The sequence below is a fragment of the Lithobates pipiens genome, unplaced genomic scaffold (genome assembly GCF_037356315.1).
Source record: "Lithobates pipiens isolate NorthernLeopardFrog02 unplaced genomic scaffold, aLitPip1_a1.2 Scaffold_16, whole genome shotgun sequence".
Lineage (NCBI taxonomy): Eukaryota > Metazoa > Chordata > Amphibia > Anura > Ranidae > Lithobates > Lithobates pipiens.
In genome coordinates, this window is record NW_027507748.1 from 401,612,493 (window position 1) to 401,636,765 (window position 24,273).

Consider the following 24,273-nt stretch of genomic DNA (forward strand, 5'->3'; position numbering starts at 1 on the left):
GCTTACTGGGGCCGATGGCTCAGCTTAACCAGCTCTGGAGGAAACTCTCCCGGGAACGCAGGCTCCACTCGGAAGCATCCTTGCTAACCTCGTTTCTTTGTAACCCTAAACTCCCGGACAGCCTAACCCACCAGATGTCTTGGCCCTGGGCGTCCCGGGGGTTTATTCCACCTGGGACATCTAGTAGACCCCAGATCGAGAAAACTGCTGTCTTTCTTGGAGCTGCAGACTAAACACGACCTCCCCCGGCAGACGTTCTACAGTTACCTACAGATCAGACATTTTGCACAAACCATAGCACCGAGACTCCAATTCTCCCCGCCCACTCCCTTCGAACTGATTATACTCGAGGGACAGAATCGCAGGGGAATGATATCAGACCTCTACCGCATCCTCAACTCGCACCACTTTCACGCAAAGGGCAAGCACAAGTATATGCTGCAATGGGAAAAGGAGTTGGGTGAGGAACTTCCACTGGAAGCTTGGAAGGGGGTATGGAGACAGGCGGCCAAGTCCTCCCTATGTACCCTTTACAAGGAAAACTTTTATAAAACTCTCTACCACTGGTACCAGACCCCAGCTGTGCTCCACAAAATGTATCCCTCCACCTCTGATCGATGCTGGCGCTGTCTGCAGGACAGGGGTACCTTGTTCCATATATACTGGACTTGCCCTTTGATAGCCCCATTCTGGAAATCAATCCAACAGCTCCTTGTCCGGGTATTTGAGGTGTCTGTCCCGTTTGTACCCAAGTTCTTTCTATTTGGCCTGTCCCAACCGCGGATGGCTAAGCTATCCCGGAAGCTCCTACGGCATATTCTTACAGCAGCCCGTTGCCATCTATGGAGGCCCTCTACTCCAGAATAAAGGACATGGAACTTATGGAGAAAATGACTGCCAGAGTGAGGGACAGGCTGGAGGAATTTGACCAAGTCTGGGAGAGATGGCGGCTGCGGGAAGACTAAGGGCGAATTGGTTAAGGTATGGCGACCTGGATCTCTGGCACTTTCTTTTCTTTATCTTCTCTGTCTTTTCCCTTTTCACCTCTCCTGTTTCTATAGCGGATCTCATCTGCTATGCATTTCGTGTTTTGCATAGGCCGCAAGGCAGCTCATACTGGGCCGTGGAGGTTGTGGGGTGGGCGGCTGACTTTTGGTGTCCTCTGCCCCCCAGCACTCCGCCGTCCAAACTACTGGATTCTACTGCACATGCCTGTGACTTGACGCTGCATATCGCATATCTATTCTTACTCTTGCACAGCTCTACAGATGTTTGCCTTCCATTGTACTTTTGTACTGTTTATATTCCTATGCAACCACTGGCAGTTAATAAAACGTTATTTGAAAAAAAAAAAAAAAATGTAAATGTGACATTATAGCGCTACATTGTTTGTTATCATTCGTTATTTTGACTTAGTTTGTTTGTATGTTAGCTGCTGTTGTGTTATATCACAATTTTTTGTCACTTATATAGGGAGCGCAGTGTTTTCCCTCTCTTTTAGAGGGGCTATTATACCTCTCTCACTCTGACCTTGTGAGAACTGGTTTTATTTTATTCTCATTCTCATTGTAGAGGATGGGGAGGAGCAGCTGCCAGGGAATAATATTACTCATTGAAGGCAAAAGGAGAGGGGAGGGGAGGAGATCGGCTTCACACACAGTCTATGGAAAGGAGAGAGGGAGGGGGAGAGGGGGCATGCAGAGATACTGAGAAGAGAGAAAAAGCTGGATGATGGAGGTACGCAACCAGATCACGCTATCATGCATCAGCCATGATAAATGTAGTCAGTTTAAACAGGGGAACACAGGAACAGGCAAGATCAACCAGATATTCTATAACATAGAAAGGAACAAATTACATAGCAAAGCACTGTGCTATATCTCATGCCTTAAAAGGGACAGGAGCATTTTTTTTTTTAGGGTTACAACCACTTTAACTACCAGTCCGCCACTCCCCTAACCAATTTGTACTTTGATCTGAAAGAGTAAAGCCTGGATCGAAATTTAACTGGTTCAGCAGGGACGGGACAAATTTCATTACGTGTATGGGCTTAGATGGTTGTATTGACTTGTGTACTACCAGCCTGTTGGTTTTCCCAAAAGATCAGTGCTGCTGTGTGGATGGGAGAATCTGCTCTTTTTTCCCATTCAACCCACTGGTTGAGCAAAAAATAAAAGTCCAGATGAGACAATTCAATTATTGTACAATTTTACACCCACTCCCATTATCAAAGTGATGTTGATGTATATGAAAATCAGAATTACAGAGCATGTGTTGGCTGGGCAGTCTTTCACACTGACTCCAGCCCCCATCTATTGGTAGACAGGGGCTAGAGTCTGTTTGAAAAACTGCCCAGCCAACATATGTTCTGGAAATCTGCTTTTCATATAACTAAGCCTCTCTTGGTTACATACAGAAAATGATTTTTGGAAAATGTGTGTAAGAGACACTGGGGCTTACTTAACTGGCCAGCAATGAGTCCAGATCTAAATCCCATACAGCATCTGTGGAGAGATCTCAAAACAGCAGTTGAGAAAAGGAACCCTTCCAATCTGAGAGACCTGGAGCAGTTGGCGAAAGAAGAGTGGTCCAAAATTCCAGTAGAAAAGGTGTAAGAAACTCACTGATGGTTACAGGAAGCAATTGATTTCAGGGGTGCACTACCAAATATAACATTGGAGGGGCCCAATATTTTTGTCCTGTCCATTTTTGGAGTTTTGCGTGGCAAGTGTCAGATTTGGCTTTGTGTCTCAATTTTTTTGTGTCATACCAATTCAAACAAAAGAAATAAACATGAGAATGCCTAAACATTTGTAATTGCAACAAGTTTCCGGGCGAAGTGGTGCATTATCCGTCAGAAATGCAGTGGTGCCAATTTTTTTGGCCATGACTGTACGAAAGGAGAAAAAAAAAAAAGAAGATAGACTAGATATACACATTAGCCCATGTTCAGAACATGGTTTAGGGCCCATTTACACTTTGCCATTCTGGTGCATTAACCTTCCTAGCGGTAATCCCGAGTCTGGCTCGGGTTGGGATTTTAATTACAGGAGCGGTAACCCCGAGCCAGACTCGGGATCGCATCGCTCGATGCAGGGGAGGACACAGGGAGAGTTACTCACCTTGTCCCCTGGATCCAGCGATGTCCTCCGCGCTGTGTGATCGAGCTGTCCTCCGCTCGATTCACAGTGCCGAATGCTGCCGAGCTCCGTTCCCTGCGACGTTACGACGCACGGGAGCGGAGAACGGCGGCAAATTCAAAAAAGTAAAAACATACAAAACACACACAGCACTGTAATCTTACAGATTACAGTGCTGTATTAAAAAATACACACACCCTTTGTCCCTAGTGGTCTGTGCAATGCCCTGCATGCACTTTTATATTATAAATACTGTTTTTTCTGCCTGGAATTTGGAGATTGTCCATAGCAACCAAAACATGTCCCTTTTCCTTTTTTGGATTTGATTACGTTATTGAATAATTTTTATTATTCTTTATTATATTATAAACTTTATCATACCCGGGATGTCCGCTAGACTCTGGTTTGAAGAGATTTCAGAGCGTTATTCCTAAGAATTACAGGACTACAAAATAAAAGCCAGATTTCCATGCAAAATAATTGTACCGCTTTCAGCACCTAATTCCAGACTGAATCATACCGCCAGGGAGGTTAACATGCCCTGCACTGGAGCAGTCCATTCAAATGAAGAAACATGCAGCATTTTTCTGATCCATTGTAGCATCTTACTGTGCTTTGTAGTACGTGGCAATGCATGAACATCAGATGTGTTGATTAAATGGCTCTGCAATGTACTGACGTGTGCACTGTGGTGCGGTTTACTACAATGGACCGGAATGGATATGTGTAATTGTGCAAAGTAAAACGTGTTTGAGTCATTGATGACCAATATAAAACCCTAGTGAAAAGTCAATGGTTTATAAAGCGCTGTTTTTTCAGGTGCTTAACATTTTATATGCATATACCAACATGTGTTCCTACATTTTTTACGTTTACAGTCTTTCTGTACATTGTGGTCATAACTTTTAATAATTAAATTATTTCAAGCCAACAATGTCAACATTAAAAATGAACTATTGCACTTTCCAAAGAAACCATCTGCTATGAAATGACCATTAGACATTAATTCTACAATGTTACACAATAATCCCCTTTCACTGTACTAACTAATGTCAGTTTTGTTTAGGCGATCTCCTTAAAGTGCAGCTCTGACACTGTATGCAGAATGTACTGCAGCACACAGGTCACTGTAAATAAATCCACTAACATGGGCTGTATTTTGGAAACTACCAAGCGCTATAGTGTGCATGAAGTCTTATGCCGCGTACACACGGTCAGAGAATCCATCGGAATGCATCTTATCGGACCGTGTCGTCAGATAATCCGACTGTGTGTGGTATGCATCGGACTGATTCCGTCCGAATCTCCATCGGACCCAATTTTCCAACATGTTGGAAATATTTCCTGACCAACTGGGCCGGTCGGACCTAATCCGATCATGTGTAGAGAATTTTGATCGGACCAAGTGCCACGCATGCTCAGATCAAATTCCTACATCAAAGCTATTGGCTACTAGCCTGAATCTAGTCCCATCGTAACGAAATTACGTCATCACGTTCTGTAAGATCGGATTTTTCGACAACTTAGTCCGACCATGTGTATGCAACAGTTTCGGACAAGATCCGACGGACAAAATCCGACGGGCAAAATCCAACGGATTTGGTTGTGGAAATCTCCGACCGTGTGTACAGGGGCTTAGAAATAAATAATCAATGTATTGCATATACTGATGAAATCACATTAACTGAAAGATGCAATTCTAAATACAGTGTTGCTTATGCATTAGTACTAAGAAATGATGCTAAAATAAACGGCAAATGTATAAAATACTTTCCCTGTGGTAGTCAATTATTAGACAAATGTTACTACCGAAAAAATGCAATTAAGAACAGCGTTTCTTGTGCATTACTAAAAAATGAAAGCTAAAATAAAAGTGCGGTGAGCAAATATTTCCCCTGTAGCAATCTACCGTTTGTTTTGTCTAGATTTGTCTAATCTAGACAAAAGTTAGTACTTACATCAGAGTCAGAAATAGAAACCCGATTTGACTCAATTGTTGGCCTTCGGACAATTCTTGGCGATATGTGGGAGGCAGGACCTGTTGCGTAAGGGCCGTATGCCTGGTTTTGAGAGGGAAGGCAGCCACCTGTAGGCCTTTCCTGAAGGGAGAACTTTCTGTTTGAAAGTGTAGGCCGAGATGTAGCTCTTTGGAAACAGCTCAAGTCCCTCTGGTCCTGTGATGATAAAAATACATCCTCACTGGTTTCAGAGCTCATTCCATTATTTTTCAGCCTATATATGTCTTCTGAATCCAGCACAGTCAATGCCTCCGTTTCTTCATCCACTTCAATGGCAGCAACTCTCTCAGCAAGCTCTGCTTGAGTGTCTTTATTTGGGCCAGAATCACAATCCATTGTGTCAGTGTGGGAAAATTCCAGCACAGTCTCTAGGGTACACAAGACAATTTCCAAATCAACTACAGCAGATAGTTGTTCTTAAGGCTTTTCGTCTAAACAGTCTCTGAAAAAAATGCAGACACAGAAGAGAAAAAAAAAAACTGGATTACTATTCTCAGAAATATATACATAAACTTGTATCATACTATTAAAAACCAGTAAACATGAAAACGGTTGTAAATGTATATTACAAATTGACTTTTTATTGCAAGGACTGCACAGAGCACAAGACGCTATCAGTTGCAGTATTATTAATGAACGTTTAAGTCACTGAAGGAATTATCGTGAAAGTCAAATAAACGGATTGGTAAAATGCCAAAGATTATTCCTCTTTTGGTGCCACCATGGCTAAGAGTATGCACTGGAGGGGGTTGATCCTCAGTCATTTTCACCCACTCAGAAACTGCCTGGCAACATAATACCCCCCTGTGTCATTCCTCCTGATTTGTATGCAAACTACATCTTCTCCCCTCTCATCCATTTTTCTAGGCTACAGTGGGGAAGATAATTTTGATCCCCTGCAGATTTTGTTAGTTTGCCCACTTGCAAAGAAATGAAGGGTCAATAATTTTTATCACTGGTGTATTATAAAAATGATAGAGACAGAAGGTCAACCAAAAATCCAGAAAAAAAAAAACACGATACAAATGTTAAAAATTGAGTTGTAGGTTAGCGAATTAAATAAGTATTTGATCCTCAACCAACCAACAATAATTCTGGCTCCCTCGGCCTGGTTACAGTTAGCCCTCATGTGGTACAGATTAGTCCTGGTAATTTAATAAGGTGCTCCTAATCACAACTCATTATGTGTATAAGGGACACCTGTCCACAGAAACTCTTTCTTCCATTCAAACCTCACTGTCATGGGTAACACCAAAGAGCTGTCAAAGGACATCAGGGACAAGATTGTAGACCTGCACAAGGCTGGAAAAAGCTACAAGGCTGTCAGCAAGAAGCTTGGTGAGAAGGCGTCAATGGAGGGATTATTCGCAAATGGAAGAAATACAAAATAACTATTAAATCACCCTCGGTCTGGAGCTCCATGCAAGATTTCACCTCATGGGGTAAGGATGATCATGAGAAAAGTGACGGATCAACCCAGAACTACACAGGAGGCATTTGTGAATGATCTCAAGGCAGTCCAACCACAGTCACCAAACAAACCACTGGTAACACAATATGCCACCATGGATTGAAATCCTGCAGTGCCCGTAAGGTCCTGAAGTTTGTCAATGAACATCTAAAAGATTCAGAGAAGGTTAGGGAGAAAGTGCTGTGGTCAGATGAGACCAAAATTGAGTTTTTTGGCATTACCTCAACTTGCCTTGTTTGGAGAAAGAAAAATGTTGATTATGACCTTAAGAATACCATCCCTACAGTCAAGAATGAAGGTTGAAACATAATGCTTTGGGGCAGTGTCTCCGCTAAAAAGGTACAGGCCAACTTTGAGGGGCCAATGGATGGGGCCATCTATTGTACAATCTTGGATGAGAACTTTCATCCCTCAGCCAAAACACTGAAGATGTGTCGTGGATGGTTCTTCCAGCATGACAATTACCCAAAACATACCACCAAGGCAACAAAGACATGGCTCAAGAAGAAGCACATTAATGTCATGGAGTGGCCTAGCCAGTCTCCGGAGCCTAATCCTATAGAAAATTTATGGAGGGAGCTGAAAGTTCGAGTTACCAAGCAAAGGCCAAGAAACCTTAAAGCGATACTTACGGTAAGTCTCGATTTTTTTTGTTAAAAATAACAAACACGTTATACTTACCTGCTCTGTGCAGCAATTTTGCAGAGCAGCCCAGATCCTCCTCTTCTTGGGTCCCTCCTAGGTGCTTCTGGCCCCTCACTCCTACCAAGAGCCCCCAGCTAACACACTGCTATGGAGGCACCCGAGCCAAGCCATTCAGACACGGAGCCACAACCCGGCCCCTTTCTCTCCTAATTGGTTAATTGCCTTTGATTGACAGCAGCTGGAGCCAATCGCACCATGCTGCTGTCTCAGCCAATGAGGAGGGGAGTCCCGGGCAGCCGAGACACTCCTGCAACATTGCTGGATCTAGATGGCCCTTAGGTTAGTATTAGGGGGGCTGTTGCACACAGAAGGCTTTTTATCTTAATGCATTATGATAAAAAAAAACTTCTGCCTTTACAACCACTTTAAGGACACAAGAAACATCTTACCTCTGTGCTTGCCAACAAGGGTTTCTCCACCAAGTACAAAGTCATGTTTTGCTTGGGATCAAATACTTATTTTACTCACTGAACTGAGTAAACACTGTCTCTATCATTTACAATACACCTATGATAAAAATGATAGACCCTTCATTTCTTTGTAAGTGGGAAAACTTCCAATATCTTCAGGGGATCAAAATTATTTTCCCCACTGTATATCTTTAAAATGGGAAGCAGAATAGTGGGATCATGCCATCTGATTTTAGAAAACAGTTTTTAAATGCATGTACCAGAGACTTTTCTAATGAACTATGCATTTATTCTTGCGCCATGTCTTACACTTTAAAGCGGATCCAAAAAGTCAACTAATCACTTTATGTCAATTGCATGGACTGGTTTCTCAAGCAACTGCCAATCAATGCATCTGCTTCATACAAAGCCATAGAAAAGTAGTTGATTATAAGAGAGCCATACCAGAATATTCATATGGTTGCATTTGATCAAAAAGATCATTGCATTTTGGTGGTCCAGAAGGCCCCCTTTATCAGGGTTGGACTATGATAAAATGGAAATTCTAAATGCTACTCTTACCCCAGTGGCAGCCCGTGTACTGTGAGAGCCGCCCCCCCCCCCCATCTATGCGCCCGGCCCCTTTCAGACCGCATGGATTCCTATAGCGAGGGTGGTTTATTTTGAAGTACCTGATTAGAGCAAGAGGCTCTAATAGGCTTCAAAATAGGGTGGGCTAGATTGTGGGTTGTCGACCCTCCATCCCAGAGCAGCTGCATAGTAGAGCCGGCTGCATAGCAGAGCTGCATAAGCCAATGCTTCCTGAATGGAAATAAAGGTCAGTTTATTACTAAAATCACATTGCATATATGGATGTCTATTCTGCAGTGGTTACTGGGCGGCTTTCAAACTGATCCACAAGTGCTGCACAGTGCATCTGTGGGTTACCTGCACTGAGCCATAGACTTCTGTTATTACCTGCGGGTTCGGTGCGCTTTCTGAAAGTGCACCACACCTGCAAGATATAATAGAAGTCTATAGGAAAGTGAAGCTAACCAGCAGGAAAGCCACAGGTGCACTGTGCTGCACCCACGGTGGGGGTAAACTGCAGCATATTGTGTGAAAGGGGCCAAAGACCGCTTTCATACTAATCAGTCTGACCTAATCGGACCCTCTATGGAGTAGCAGATGTAAATGGACCCTTTACACCCGCCTACCTCCAATTTGATCCATTAAAATAACAGAAGGGGACCTATCCCCTTTCATCTGGGTGGATTGGAATGGAAGGCTCAAGAGTAGAGCGGGCTGTGTCCATGTCTGCTTTGCATATGTAGAGTGGACACAGACCTGTCATCCACCCGCTCCACTCATTGTGGCCAACAACCAGTTACCAAGTCGCTTAAGTGGCCCTCGCTCTTTAAAAGGTTGGGCATCCCTGGTTTAGACGGTCATACAGGAGCGGAAGTAAAAAAAAAAAAAAGTCCAATTTCAAAACGGTGGGCCCCCAGGTGGTTTTTTAATGTGTAAATATGCACAGAATGTGGCAGACTTACCTAAGAAAGCAATCCTCTCTAGCGCTGCAATGTTATCATCATCCTCTGCTGCCCACTATGCCATCTTCTCTCAGTCTTCGGCCTCCTAAATGGCCATACACAGGAGTTACTTAATCTCAGCACAAGCGTAGTCTCTTGCAGCAAAAAAGTGCTGACAGGAAGGTAGAAGCCTTTATATCAGAAGAGACTTACACATTCTCTTCTGTCATAAGAAGTAGCCTGTCAGCACTTTTTCAAAGTAGATTGCATTAATTGAACTCATAAGTCCCACCTAATCTCACCTCTGAGCTCTTCCCCACATTTAAACAATTGTAATAAAAAATGCAAGTAACTTTCTTACAAATGCTGTGCCAGAGAAAAAACAAACAAACACAGTATACAACAGAATGGCTGAAAACCAGGCAATTTATATGCTTTATGCGTCCAATATTTTTAAAATAATTTTCCTCATAAAACAATAGCTTAACAGCAATTCCTGGAAACGAAGTGAAAGCCTTATGTGAGGCTTGATCTGATTACTGGGCTATTAAACAGAGTAGCAAACCCCTTGTGGTGTCCGCTCTTAGGCAGGAACTAGTTCAACTGGCCAGACTTTCTCATGGTTTGCTGCAACTGTAATTTATCTGATACACTGTAATTTGAACCAGACTACTGCCAATGACCACATCTTTGGTGTACGGATTTAGAAAATTGCAGCAAAATTCACATTGCATGGGAATGACAAACAAGTGTAAAATGCATTCAACACATCTAAATGATCGTAACCTTATCATATAAGAGAGGCTACCATCCTCAATCATTGTATCCCTAAGCAGTCTCCACAGCTCACCCCAGTACTGCATAAACAGTGTAGAGCAGGGTTTCCCAACTACAGTCCTCAAGGCGCCCCAACAGGTCATGTTTTCAGGTTTTCCCTCAGATAAAATGGCTGTGGTATTTACTAAGGCAGTGAAACTGAACAAATCACCTGTGCAAAATAATGGTGAGCCTGAAAACATGACTTGTTGGGGCGCCTTGCGGACTGGAGTTGAGAAACACTGGTGTAGAGAATGGAGTGATGACTAACTGCTCAGCTTCTCTGGACCTGATCTGCTCCACTTCCCAAACTCCACCATGCTGTGCTGTACTGTACTGTAAACCTAACCTGCACATGGTGATGTTTAAAGACACATTTACCTAAGTAGGAATGCATGGTGTTTGAAGAGGCTGTGTGAATCTACATGTGTATGTATGTATGTATGAATGTACGTGTGTGTTTATGTACTGTACACAGGTTTGTGTGTTTTTTGTCAAAATGCTTTAGGGGTATTGCTGTTCTATGAATAAAGGGGTTGAATGAATTATATGGAGTGCTGTGCATTAAGGTATATGTACTCCTGACCTCTGCTTGCCCACTATATGTTATACACTCCTGACCACTGTACAATTCATACTTCTGACCTCTGTAAACTGTACATTAAAAACTCCTGGCCCCTGCCCTCTGTACATTAAACACTCCTGAAAATATTACTTGGCAAACTTCTGACCCCTGCACATTGTATGTTACACACTTGTGACCCCTGCATACTGTATATTACATCCTTGCGATCCTGCACTCTGTATGATATATACACTTCCGACCCCTGCATCTTGTATTTTACACACTATTGACCTTATCACCTTGTAGGTTATACACTTCTGACCTCTGCACACTGTATGTTACACACTCCTGCACTAATTGTACACAATAAAAGACACATTCCTGACCCCTGCACCCAGTACAGTATGTTACAAACTCCTGACCCCTGTATGCTATACACAACTGACCCTGGGCTATACACATCACATACGCCTGACCCCTATACTCTATGTTAATCATTCCTGACCACTGCACTCTGAACACAGGTATGATGGTTAGGTATGCACATCAGGAGTGTGTAACATGATTGTGTACACATAGCACAGAAGAAGAGGGAACATTTAAATAAGCAGTTGTGTTGCCACTTATAGATAAATTGAGCAATCCTTCAGAATCCACACAGATGAGCACAGGGAGAGACAATGCCAGACAGGAAGCCCGGGCGCTGTTAGTCTAAGCTCACCTGGGTGGCACCTGAATTACAGCTCCATTCAGTGAAGGCCGAGGATGTGCTCAGGGTCTGTACACAAAAATGTGAACTTGATGGGTTACTCTGGCTAACTGTACTCTGCCCTAATAAATTTGTATGGGTGCAAAATGTTAGAAAGTCTCAGTATGTGATGTACACAAATAAACCATACATCTGTTCCAGTCTTGAACTTTATCTTTACAATTACTTTTAAAAATCACCCCCAACTGTCTTTCATAAATCATGAACGTTTACAATCAATTAGAGGTCTAGAGAGCCTATGAAATAAATCTCTTACAGGTTAATGCATACATTACAATTAATTAAGACAACCTAAAGGGAATAATATTTACCGTAATCAGAATGTAACAGGAATGTGAAACTACAAGCACGAATAAATGGATTAACATATTAGCATAATACATTTTAACAGATCACAGATACACATTGATATTACCTTTGCCCTAGGAACTATTAAACTATATTGCTTCAGAACAAGGCATACTCATATTTTGCCCCTCAACTACGTCTTCTAGCCTGGGCAACCAGACACACCAATACCCCCTAAGAAAGCATCAAACACTGCTGAAACACTGTACAGAATTATCTCATGGATTTCAAAAGCAATATCTGCATGAACATAGGAATCCCATGGGCTTCTAAGCATGCATTATTAAACATTACCAGTCCCACACTGGTTATTAGTGCTGCTCAGCCTTTTGTTTTGCAGTGCATAAGCCCTCCTTCTACATCTCTACAGACAATACATCAGGACAGGAAAGCTTAAATGCTACAGAATGATTAATTGAAAGACATGAATTTAATGTCACAATCTGCAACCTTGCAGACAGAAAACAAACAAGAATGGAGCATGACATACTAGATTCTAGGCTTTCTCCATTTGTTACTCTTCTACATCACAACGTCATAATCTGGTTTACAAGGTAAAATACAAGTCTAAAAAATGCTAATTTTCATGCTTGGTAGAAGTATACAGATTTGTACATTTACAAGAACTGCGTAACAGCTATACAGATTAAAAAGGCAATGGATAACACAGCTAATATGCAGTTAAAGGATCAGTCCACCAACCTAATGTCAAAGGCTGGTGGGCTGGGACTAAACTTGGCTTCTTGGAAAATCCAATACTTGGATCTCTCCGATAGTCCCACTTCCTGTCGACCTTAAAGCTTGAGGTGTTTTTGTCTACCTGTGTGTGTTCTGGTGCAGGCATGGTGGTAAAAAGAAAGTGAAAAGCGGTAAAAGACTGTTCAGAGGAGGAATTGTAAGAATAAGGTTGTGAAGAAAATAACTATTGAGCTGAAGAAGAAAATTATAGAAAAGCAGGACGTTGTACTTGTGTGACTGATCTGGCCTCGGAGTACAATATGGCAAAGTCGACAATCTCGACTATTTTGCAGAAGAAAGCTGCCATCAAAGGAGCTGATGTGGCAAAAGGAGTATTGATGTTAACCAAGCAGAGGATGCAAGTGCTGGAAAAGGTGGAAAAAACTTTTGTTGGTGTGGTTGAATGAGAAACAGCTGGCAGGTGATAGTGATAGTGCAAGTGAAGCTATGATCTGTGAAAAAGCCAAGAAATTGCAGAGTGATTAACTTCAAAAACAACCCTCTACAAATGCAGCACGTGAAGAAATTAAAGCCAGTAGAGAGTGGTTTGAAAAATTCCACAAGAGAAGTGGCATCCACAGTGTGACAAGACATGGTGAGGCTTCCAGTTCTTACAAGGCCAGTGCAGAAGCCTACAAGAAAGAATTTCTGGAATTTATGAAGACAGAAGGATACGTCACTCAACAAGTTTTCAAAAGTATAGGGGAGCTCACACGGCTTGCTGCACTGGGGATTTGTTCCAAGTCTCTCCCGGGAACCACCACGAATGATCTTTTCTTTCTGAGGTGGTGTGATTATCGGAACTGCTTTCACCAGCAATGTATAATTTACCTGAATGCGGTTTTAAATATATCTTTGTGTAAGTGCAATAGTTTAAGGGTCGGGTGTTTTTGGGACAATAAAAGTTAGCAGTTTCACACTGAGGATTCCTTTCCTTATGCTTGAGTGGAATAAGAGGATTGCGGGTGTGTTCATTCTGGAATGTTCAGGATCAGGACGCCATATGTGTTGATTTGATCTTTACTGAAATTTAGTTGCACCCGGGGAGTGCAATTCATATAGGGCGTGGAATCACAAGCTGTGGCAACGGAGGAACATTTCTGCAATGATATGAACTGTCTCATGAGAAAATACTCAACACCTGGACTGTCACAATTTTTATATTTTTAGAGTGCTGGTTGCTCATATGCATTTTTTGTAACTTTATTTATGTATTTGTTTTGTCGTTTTGTTTTTTTGAGTGCTGCTTAAGCTGGAAAGAACCTATCTATTTGGAAAAAAGGCTCTTCTGGAAAAAAAAATGTCAAAATAGAACCTATATCATGCAGGAGAAAAAGGAACAAGCCCATGAAGGACAGATTGACCCTTTAGCAGTGTGCGAATGCAAGCATCGATCTGAAGATTTAGCCTCTACTGGTGTACCATTCCCAGACCCCTCGAGCATTCAGGGAACAGAATGTGAACAAGGCCAAGCTGCCTGTCATGTGAAGGGACAATGGGAAATCTTGGGTCACAAGGCAATTGTTCATGGAATGGCTGCACGAGGTGTGTGAAGAGACGTCCTTGAATCTGAACGAATTCTGGAAGAAACATTTCAATGTTCTCCACTGCATTAACCTCATTGGCAAAGCCTGGGAAGATCTCATTCATCGAGCCTTAAACTCCTGGGGGAAACTAGCCAGAATGTGTCTTTGAAAGGTCTGATCCAGAGGTAGTGGAGGAGATTGTGTCCATGGGCAATGGTATGGATCTGGATATCGATGGTGCAGACAGAGGCACTTGGTGAACATAAGGAGAAGCTAACCACAGAATAACTTTCTGAACTCCACAGTGAGCAGCAGAAGGTGCTTATTGAGGAGCATTCCACTGAGGAAGACAGGGAGGAGGTTAGCAGTGATACCATAAAATCCATTATTGAAAAATGGAATGAGTGCCATGACTTTTTTGAGAAGCACCACCCCAACATAATTATCGAACAGAATATTACATTTGATGAACGATAACGCGGTCTCTCATTTACAGAGGGTTATGCAGCGCAGGAAAAGACAAGTGACATTGGTCAAAACTGAGCCTGCAGCTAAGAGACAAAGAAAAGAGGAAGCCCCTGAAGGCAATCTCCCCAATGTTCTTATGGAGGGGGACTCCCCCTTTGAACAATAACTGCCTCCCACCGGCCTTCCTCCACACCAGAAGTTGTCTCAAGCAAGGTTAGTGTTCTCTCGCTTTACACTGTGATTAACCTGATTTACATTGAACTCTAAGGGGAAAACAGAAGCATACTAGATTGCTGTACTAACACACAGGTCACATTTGCACATATTTGGTACGCACTAAATATCTTGTCCTTGGTTTTGCTTTTGTTTCTATTTTTGGTCTTAATTCTGAGATATATTACATTTAGGATTTCTTGAAAGTTATACAGGGGCATGGGATACGGCACCCCAGAACAGCACCATTTCAACTCCCCCTTTTATACTTCTAAATACCTTATTAGCTCTGTTCTTTAATGGCCGGTCATGTGATCCCCGCTCTCCTCCTCCCACTCTACTTCAGGCTGTAGCTTGCGATTGAATGAGAGCGGCCTGCTGGGGTCAGCTAACCAGCCATAAAAGAACGGAGCTAATAAAGTATTTAGAGGCATCAGTTTACAATGACACTGTCCATGTAGGAAGGATCCATCAAAAGGGCCTGGCAGTGATTTTAACTTTAGAGTATACTTGCAGGGCTGTCCAAAGAGAGGCGGGGTGTGCCGGTATGTCGTCATTTGTAGGATCGCAATATAGTCATTCTCTGTATCGATGCAGAATCGTTCAATGTTGCATAGCAATTCAATTCTACTATTTTCAACACCCCTAGTACTCACAAGCAGTGACAAGTCCACTGCGTTTCTGTCAAGATCAACATGTATTTTCTGCACTTCTTGTAAATGTTGGCCTCTAATATGAAAATGAATGCAGACATCACATCTAAAGACTTATAAGCTGAAATATGTTCCAATTTTCCACTGGAATTTACATATGCTTTTAACAAATGCCTAAACTTTGGCTCACAAGATATGCATAATTATGGCTGGATCATGTCTATACATTGTAACATCGGGGGTTGTTTTAGCTTAAAGCGGTAGTAAACCCGCTAATGTTTTGTTTTGTTTTCTACCACCTGCAAAGCAAAAGGCATAATGAGCTAGTATGCACCGTACCTTAGAACGAGGCCCCGGCATCTGGCCCGATCCACGCCGAGGGAGCTGACATGCTCCCTCTGCGTTTCTTCCGGGTATCGCGGCTCCGGCGCTGTGAGTGGCCGAAGCCGCGATATCGTCACTCCCACGCATGCGCACAGGAGATTTCTTTCCGGCCGGTTGGCCACTGCCGGATTTTCAGCCGAGAATCCCCTTGTGCGCATGCGCCGCTGCAGTCAGCGGCGCATACCGAGGGGAATATCTCCTAAACCTGTACGGTTTTTATTTTTAAGATATTTTTTTTACCTACAGGTAAGCCTTATTATAGGCTTTCCTGTAGGTTAAAGTAAAAAAAAAAAAAAAAAAAAAAAAAAAAAAAAAAAAAAAAGAGTATACAACCACTTTAAGGGTAGAGTTTACCAGAGCTTACCAGTTACCTCTCTTTAGCAGCACTGCTGCTCAGACTTATGCTTCACCCCTAATGGCTCTATAACAGAGTTCGTGTACACCCAGTACCTCAACATTCTTTTCCAGCTTCCTTTTCCATCCCACAGGCTTGGACTCTGTCTGCTCTGACAGACAAACCTGTGCAGACATGCACACTTCTCCCTTGCTTGCCTGGACTCCTCAGGAGGGTGGAGCCCAAAACCATGGTCAGGTATCTACAAATAGCCCAGCACACACCTGACCAGTCAGTATGCTGGTGGATCTTAAAACCCGGACCCAGGACTGGGGATTTCATCCCACCTGGATCGCTACGAAATCCCCGGGCTCCAGATCCCAAAACGGATTTTAGTAAACAATGAGGAAACTGAAAAGCCAGTTTCTTTCCAAAATAAGCAGATAAACTGGAGCCTGCTTGGTTAAGAATCCTCCGTTCAAACACTGGTGGGGTACCTCACTACCACAAAATCGAATGCATTAAATGTTTATGGTTATATACCAAAACCTGCCCATAATACAGGGTATAATTTTCCAAGCATACACATTTAGGCCCATGTCATACTAATGATCCTGTTATCTAGCTGGGGAAAGCAAGGTGCATATGCAAGCGAATAATTTCACTGCATATATTTAGTGATCCTTTCGTTGGCAATTTCTCAACAGGGAAAAGATTGTGACATGTGCTTAATACGCATCTCTAACTATTCATAAAGGTTATCACAGTTTCTAAAAAAAAAAAAAAAAAAAAGAATCAAAACATTGACCCGAAACCACAGATCTCTGATATCCTCGCTTTTAAAACATAAAAATGAACATATACACGATTAGGTAATTTTTTAGCACATTGGTATAGGGTTTCAGATGACCTGTCCTGCATATACAAGGATGGGCCGGCCTTGTGTTGGAGAGGCAGTGGGCAGAATGGCACGTTCATGCATACCTGGATATGGTGGATTGGTTTTAGCACCGCTGACATATACAGCTATTGCAACCATATATCATGGTGACAATTGCTCTTATATGGTTTATTGAATGCATTTTCCAATGTTTTTGGAGGCTGCGGTTTGACAATAAGATATAGCAGTTTTTAGCTTTTATTGGTTTTCCTTAGGCTCTTGCTCTTGGGGGGGAGGGGGGCATTTCTCGAGGCCAACCTACCCCTGGATCCCTACTATTTTATTTTCTGCTTTTGATAGTTTTTCCTCTCCCCTTCTTTCTTTGGTACTATTTGCCTCCAGTACACTGGTGGGTTACGGAGCTACCACAGACGGGCCCCTCAGCTGGGGTGGGGTGCACTGGGCAGGGGGGAGGTTAGTTGTTTTTGTGTATTAGGCTAGCTACACAGTTGCTTCTCCCTGTCCTAAGGAAGCAAACTGCCCTCATCTTGTACACCTGTATTAGGAAGCATTATGTTTCTGTGTATTTTTATCGTAGGCATAGTGTTCATTGTTCTATAATATTCTTCACGTTCTGTAGGTATGGAAAAAAATAAAGATTTAATAAAATAAAATAAAAAATAATAAAATAAAAAAAGTACTATTGGGTAGAGTGCTCCACTCTACCGAATAGTAACTTACAATACCTGATTGAGGAGTAGAATCTCACCAATGAGGATTCCAAAAAGAAATTAAAAACCTGCAGAGGTACTAACCCTGCTCTACTACTCTATAAATAACTTTTTCGATTTTATGTAACACTTAATTTATTTTATGCTAAAGCCATATTGCAGATATATTTTCTATATATCTAGTCCTCCTAAGTAGCAAATCTACTAATATGTTCCTGGCTTGGTTTATATACAATGTTGCATTTACACTCTGCTGCTCAGCAGTAGCACTGTACAAATATTAAAACACCCTGACAAATTGTTAAGCACCGGTGTGCTTTATTTAAAAAAAAAAAAAAAAACCTGTCTTAAGTACAATGATATAGAGGTTTCCAAATCTATCACAGGTGGCTGTCCATGAAAGCATGCAGAGGGTTTATACAAAAATCTTTCCTAAATGAGAGACAGCCTGATTGGCACCAATTGTGATTTTGTTGGTAACTTGATTGATTAAAAACCCCCTTAGAGTCTACACACAGAATAGACCCAGAGTGTGCGCAATTTAGTAATTAACACTATTCACTCTCTCAGCCTGTAAGAAATGGTAATAACTAAAGATAACCGAGTTAACTGCAGTGAAACATAGCCCTTACACATGAATGTAACCAAAACTAATTTTCTACCTGGCCTTTCCAGTAAAGTACATATAAAACTACTATTTTAAGTACCTTACTGGAAAAGCCATGATTGATAAATGCATATTGTATGTATGTATGTGCATATAGCTGTATTGGTGGAAATTTGTCCAACCTTAATAGGTTTTTTTCACTCACAGAATTGTGAAAATCAAACAAAAACGTTTGCTAAAATTCTTGAAATTAATCAACTATAAAGTATACAGCATATGAAACCTCATGTGGCTGTGGAGGCATTTGTCTTTATTGCCACCTTGGTAAAATAAAGACTTTCTACTTTGTGATTTAGAATTTTTATTTTTTGTGATGGCAATAACCTAAGCCTTTTCTTCTTGGTTATTGCATTTCCTATAGTTTATATAATTTTCACAGCATCTCTAGAGACAGTAGTGCACATACATCTAAAAAGGTCAGCAGCAGTCTTGGAGAAACTGCAAAGATCAAATAAAGAACCAACAATCAATCATTCCATGGTCGAAGATGCTTGCCTGATGTATTGATTTGCTGTTTGGCTATTTTGGTTAATGAGAAAGTTTACATAATAAAAAGGCCAAGTTTGTGAGCTGACAGTGCATAGGTGCAATAACACAAAAGTGGTGGGACCTGTGTCAAGGCTAGGACAGGTAATCACAACCAATGTGAAATGGCTAAAAGAATGATGAACTCTCAACAATGTAGAGGTGAACCAATAATACAGTATATAAAAAAAAAAAAAAAAAAAAAAAAAAAAAAAAAAACACAACAACAGGTAGGACAGCAACTACCTGAACAGGAAAAAAGCTAGGGTAGAGGCAGAGGCCCAGGATATTCAATCCACAGGGAAACGAAAGAGACTAGGTGTGTTGCAAGCAAAAAGACCAAATAAGTGGAACGCTCTTAACCCCTGACTTTATTTGAAGGAAGGTTGGTTAAATAAGGTATGTCCAAACCAAGTTAGACCCTGTTCACATCTGGCAATTTAGAATCACAATTTAGAAATGCGGGCAGAACGGCCCCAATTCTGTCTGCAATTCCAAATCGCACTGCAATAATGGCAAAACGCATCACGTGTGTTTGGGTAGCATACATTTTTATTGGAATCTCAAACACTTTGTGGTTTTGCTGTGATTTCTGCTTGATAAATTGCACAAAGCTTCTCACCCACTCAACTAATGAGGCTGTCTCTGATGGGCGCTAACGAGGTGGCACTGATGAGGAGGCACTAATATGCAGGACTGCTAGGCATCACTGCTGAGAACTGATGGGCATCACTGCTGGGCACTACAGACGGGCATCCAGGCATCACCGCTGGGCACTACTGATAATCAGTGCCTTGTGAGGAAATGCCGCTGATCGGCTCTCCTCTCTGTCAGAGTGTGTGTGTGTGTGTGTGTGTGTGTGTGTGTGTGTGTGTGTGTGTGTGTGTGTGTGTGTGTGTGTGTGTCAGTATGAGGAGAGGTATCCCGATAACCGGCATTTCCTTGTTTACATGTGATCAGCTGTATTTAGACACAGCTGATCACATGGGTAAAGACCCTAGTCAATGGCTCTTTACTAAGATCGGTGATGCGCCATGTCCCAGGGACAGAGTGCAACACTGATCACCACACTGCGTGGCAAGAGTGGGATGACGTCATATGTCGTCCCAAAACGAGAGAGTCACCTAGCACTTGTCATTTCACAAAACAGCGGGCGGCAGGTGGTTAAGTCAATCAAGTCCAAAACTCCCACAGAGAGAAATAGGGCTTAATGAGAGTCAAATAATGCAAAAAGTATTTACACAGGGGTCAGGAAAGTTCTCCAATGGAGAGCTCAATGCCCAAAGGTCAAATTGCTTGCAAAACCCACATCTTTCAGTTTAGCAGGGTCCAGCTATGACTTTTAAATGCCAAGATTTTTTAGAAGGGAGGGCCTTCCTGACTGTGTGAATTTTCAGAGACTGGGTCACAGCAGAGGCTGTACCATGGCTCTGAACCTGGAGAGTCCTCTGTGGCCAAAGAAAAACATTATACAGAGATCTAAAAAAGACAATTCAGAGCTCAAAGCCCGACTGTCAAGTTCTAGGCCAGTGATGGCGAACCTTGGCACTCCAGATGTTTTGGAACTACATTTCTCATGATGCTCAACTACACTACAGAGTGCATGAGCATCATGGGTAATGTAGTTCCAAAACATCTGGAGTGCCAAGGTTCGCCATCACTGTTCTAGGCTAACTCTTATCAGGTACAGCCTCCAAAGCTGTTGGTGGGGATACGCTGATCCGGATAGCTGCTATGTAAAGATAGGTTCAAGCAGCAATCTCAAAATCTTGATTAAAGCTACCCAAGAAAAATATTAGTGGTTGTAAAGGTAGAAGTTTTTTTTTTTCCCATCTTAAAGCAGTCTACGCATTAAGATAAAAAGCAGCCCCCCTAACACTTACTTGAGGTACCTCTCTGTCCAGCGATGCCCACGAGTTCCTCAGCCGTCTGAGTTTCTTCCTCCTGATTGGCTGCCGCTGCTGTGAAAGTCAGCTAGCCAATCAGGGGAGAGAGGGGATGGGGCCAGGTCTGGGCTCCATGTCTGAATGGACACAGAGAGCTGTGACTCCACTCGGGTGCCCCCATAGCAAGTGTTTGCTCTGGGGTCACTGAACAGGAGGGAGGGGCGAGGATCACAGATGAGGGACCCGAGTAGAGGAGGATCTGGGCTGCTCTGTACAAATCCACTGCAACAGAGCAGGTAAGTATAACATCTGTTATTTTTATAGAAAAAAAAAAGACTTTACAATCACTTTAAATGCAGAAAAAAGGTAAGGCAAAATTATAGTTTGAGATTTTATAAGCAGAGCTGAAGAAAAGGCAACTAACCTCTTAGGACACCAGGGACAAAAAACGGAATCACAACAGTTAGAGGCGATGTAATACAGGGGTTGCCTTAATGTTTTTTTGTTTGCCAGTGTTCAAACCCTATACAGATGGCAGCATAACCCAAATGTCCAAGAATTACTACAGATCGGTGTCTCCCAAAGGGCACAAAAGCAGTTCTTATGGCCTGCTAGATGGGAATGTGCTGAGTGCCAGAGCAAAATCTCAGGACTGGATGGACAGAAATACAAATCCTTTGGCAAGCACAGTTCTCATATGTATTTCATCCGTGTGTTTAGCTGTTACCCAGAGTTCAGCTTAACTCAAAGCACGTCAACACATGTGTTAAGGCACTGCAAGGGATCACTAAAGTGGAAATAAGCCCTGAAGGATCTTGAGGGTAGACATTCAAATTAATCTGAAAAGGTATAGGTTTTCAATTTCACATGTCAAAAAGCAGCATGAACTAATCTCCACAGCTTATGGAATAAAACTGGAGTTTGCAGGCAAGAATCTTAAAAACAAAACGGTTAAGGAATAAACATAAAAAACAGCAGGTAGAACATAATTGCTAGATACTATAAAACACACACACATAAACACAGTTTTTTTATTTCCTCCAAGTGGTCACTAATGCCTGCCAATTATCTGGGAGCAACAGAAAATGATACATTATTTGAAAACCTCTTCAATAAGTGAAATGTGCTTCTAAAAATTAAAAAAACAAAAGCAAAAAAAGCCAAGCAGAAATAGTCATAAAACCTACATAATGTATGGCTAGGTTTGCAAGGGTTACTATGCCCTGCAGAAATTCCTGTTGCTGATAGTTAAAAACTCACTCATGAACAATCAAATATTTTTTATGGAAGAACTGACTTTTGCCTTAACTAATTTTACATAAAAAAAAAAAAAAAGCTAAGTCTTTTCTGCCCATTGGAAACATTACAGAAATTTCAAGCGATAAAAAAAAAAAAAAAAAAAGTTATACTTACCTGCTCTGTGCAACAGTTTTGCACAGAGCGGCCCTCAGCCAACCCTACTGGGGACCCAGCCCCATGCTACTCTTCTTTTTTGACTGCACCCACAGCAAGCCACTTGCTGGGGGGGGCACTCGTGCACACTCAATTTACACACAGCTCTGCTCCCGCCAATGGCTCCTGCTGTTCTCAGCCAAGCCTGTGAGAGGAGAGCTGCTGCAGATGGGACAACACTGAATAAAGAAAAGACCCAGGTAACTGTTTAAGGGGGGGACTGGGGGAAGCCACTAATAAAAAGAATGCATTAAGGAAAAAATAAAAAAACCTTTTAGGTTTAAAACCACTTTCAGTATAATGGAGGCCCCATCAGCTGCTAACACATACCTTTCATTTGCTATCCACCATATTGTTTAGCAAATGGGAGCAAACAAAAAACATGGTGTATTTCCAGGTAAAGGCTACAATGTTACTCTTCTTACCATGTGGCAGCGCTAGTGCTTGGTAATGGGCAAATCAAGCACCAAGTACTCTCAAATGGGGGAGAGGAGTAAGGCTTAAGCCCTAATGCTTACACAATACTGCCTCTTATTGCTTTCTTGTGATAGGAAGGTAAGCATAAGCAGATAGTGGGTTTCCACAAATGCCTAAATGCAACCAAAAAAACCCCAGAAAAATCAGAAATTCCTCTTCTGTTAGCTCTGCGCTTTCCATTGCCCCTTGGGTGCATTTTTTCTTTTTTGATTTTGGATGTACTTAGGCTTTAAAGTGGATGTAAACCCTCACATATACCCAGTGAACTGAACAAGCTCAGATGATGCACAGAGATGAAACAAATCTCCCTAAATAAGTTTTACATGTATATCTGCTATCTTAAGCTTTATATAAGGTTTAAAAAGTGCACATCATGTTAGAATTTTCACTTCCTCATTCTGCACTGTGAGAGAAGTCTTGGATCACACTGGGAGACAGCCGATTGGAGGGAAGAAACAAACCCCCCTCCAGATAGGCAGAGACTTTCAGAGCTGTTCTGTGCGTAAGATTTCTGCTAATTTTTATCACTCTCCCTGACACAAATCTCAGGATGGTTTTATCACGTCGGAGAACGTGTCAGAAGTTATCATGTTGATAACAGAAGAACGGAGCAGGAGAAAGCCACTGGACTTAGTGCTTTGAAGAGAGATAAGAAAACGCTGCAGATATATGTGCCCAGCTCAAAATGTCACAAATCAGGTTTACATCCACTATTTACATCCACAAGTGGTTAAAGTAAACTTGGTGTTTTTGCACTGCATGAGGAAAGTGGTGATTCACTGCCTCTCCACTTTGTCCAAAGAATTATTTGCAATCATTCAAAAAATGCAAAGCATTCTGTAAATGGCACCTGCGTTGAACTGCCAATCTTCTGTGTTCGTAATGAATCAGGCCAGACACTTACCATGGGACCTCATCTTTAAAGTAAGAAAATCCTCTCTAAGGCACTTGTCCCTGGAATAGGTGTCCCTTTTGGGGACACTCATGTGTTGGTGACTCAAAAGCTTGGGTTTTCTTTAACTTTGCATCCCAGTTCCCCCCCTTACAAGGATAAAAGGGATCATTAAAAACCTAAAAAAAAAAAATGTATATATATATATATATATATATATATATATATATATATATATATATAGAGAGAGAGAGAGAGAGAGAGAGAGAGAGAGAGAGAGAGAGAGACAGAGAGAGAGAATAGGAGTGATTTGATGTAATTTATATCGGTCACTATTTTTTTTCTAACACATGTAAAATAAATAAAAAACATAATTAAATTTATTAGGTACAAATACACTGTGCTTTCATTAGAACCCAGTCCAGTATCGGTAATATTCCACACTGAATACTGTGACGTGAACAATTCACTTCAATCAAGTGATACTTCAGTGCTCCTAATGTGTACAAGCTCCTTACCAGATAAAGGTGACCTGTAAATAAGAGGTCTCCAGCATATATAGTAATTGGTATGTCACAGCTCTCCAGTACAATGCATGAACACCATTCCAAGGAAAAGCCACTGGGGTCTACAAATCCACTTTTTGGTTGTGATAGAAGAAATGTATTTGATATAAACAGCTGTTTTTGTATTA

At 41.8% G+C, this 24,273-nt stretch overlaps 1 protein-coding gene across 6 annotated transcripts in view; it reads right to left on the reverse strand.

The window, feature by feature from the left end:
• The window catches only part of CAMKK1 (calcium/calmodulin dependent protein kinase kinase 1), a 311,605-nt gene that overhangs the window by 199,546 nt on the left and 87,786 nt on the right, over nucleotides 1-24,273 (reverse strand). For 5 of the 6 annotated variants that reach the window (XM_077482348.1, XM_077482343.1, XM_077482344.1 and 2 more), the window contains exon 2: nucleotides 5,099-5,600. In XM_077482348.1, coding sequence (XP_077338474.1) covers nucleotides 5,099-5,494 — 396 coding nt within the window. In that variant the 5' untranslated portion in view covers nucleotides 5,495-5,600. Of the gene's footprint in view, nucleotides 1-5,098; nucleotides 5,601-9,276; nucleotides 9,376-24,273 lie in introns of those variants that run through there. The other variant, XM_077482347.1, reaches the window with a different exon arrangement.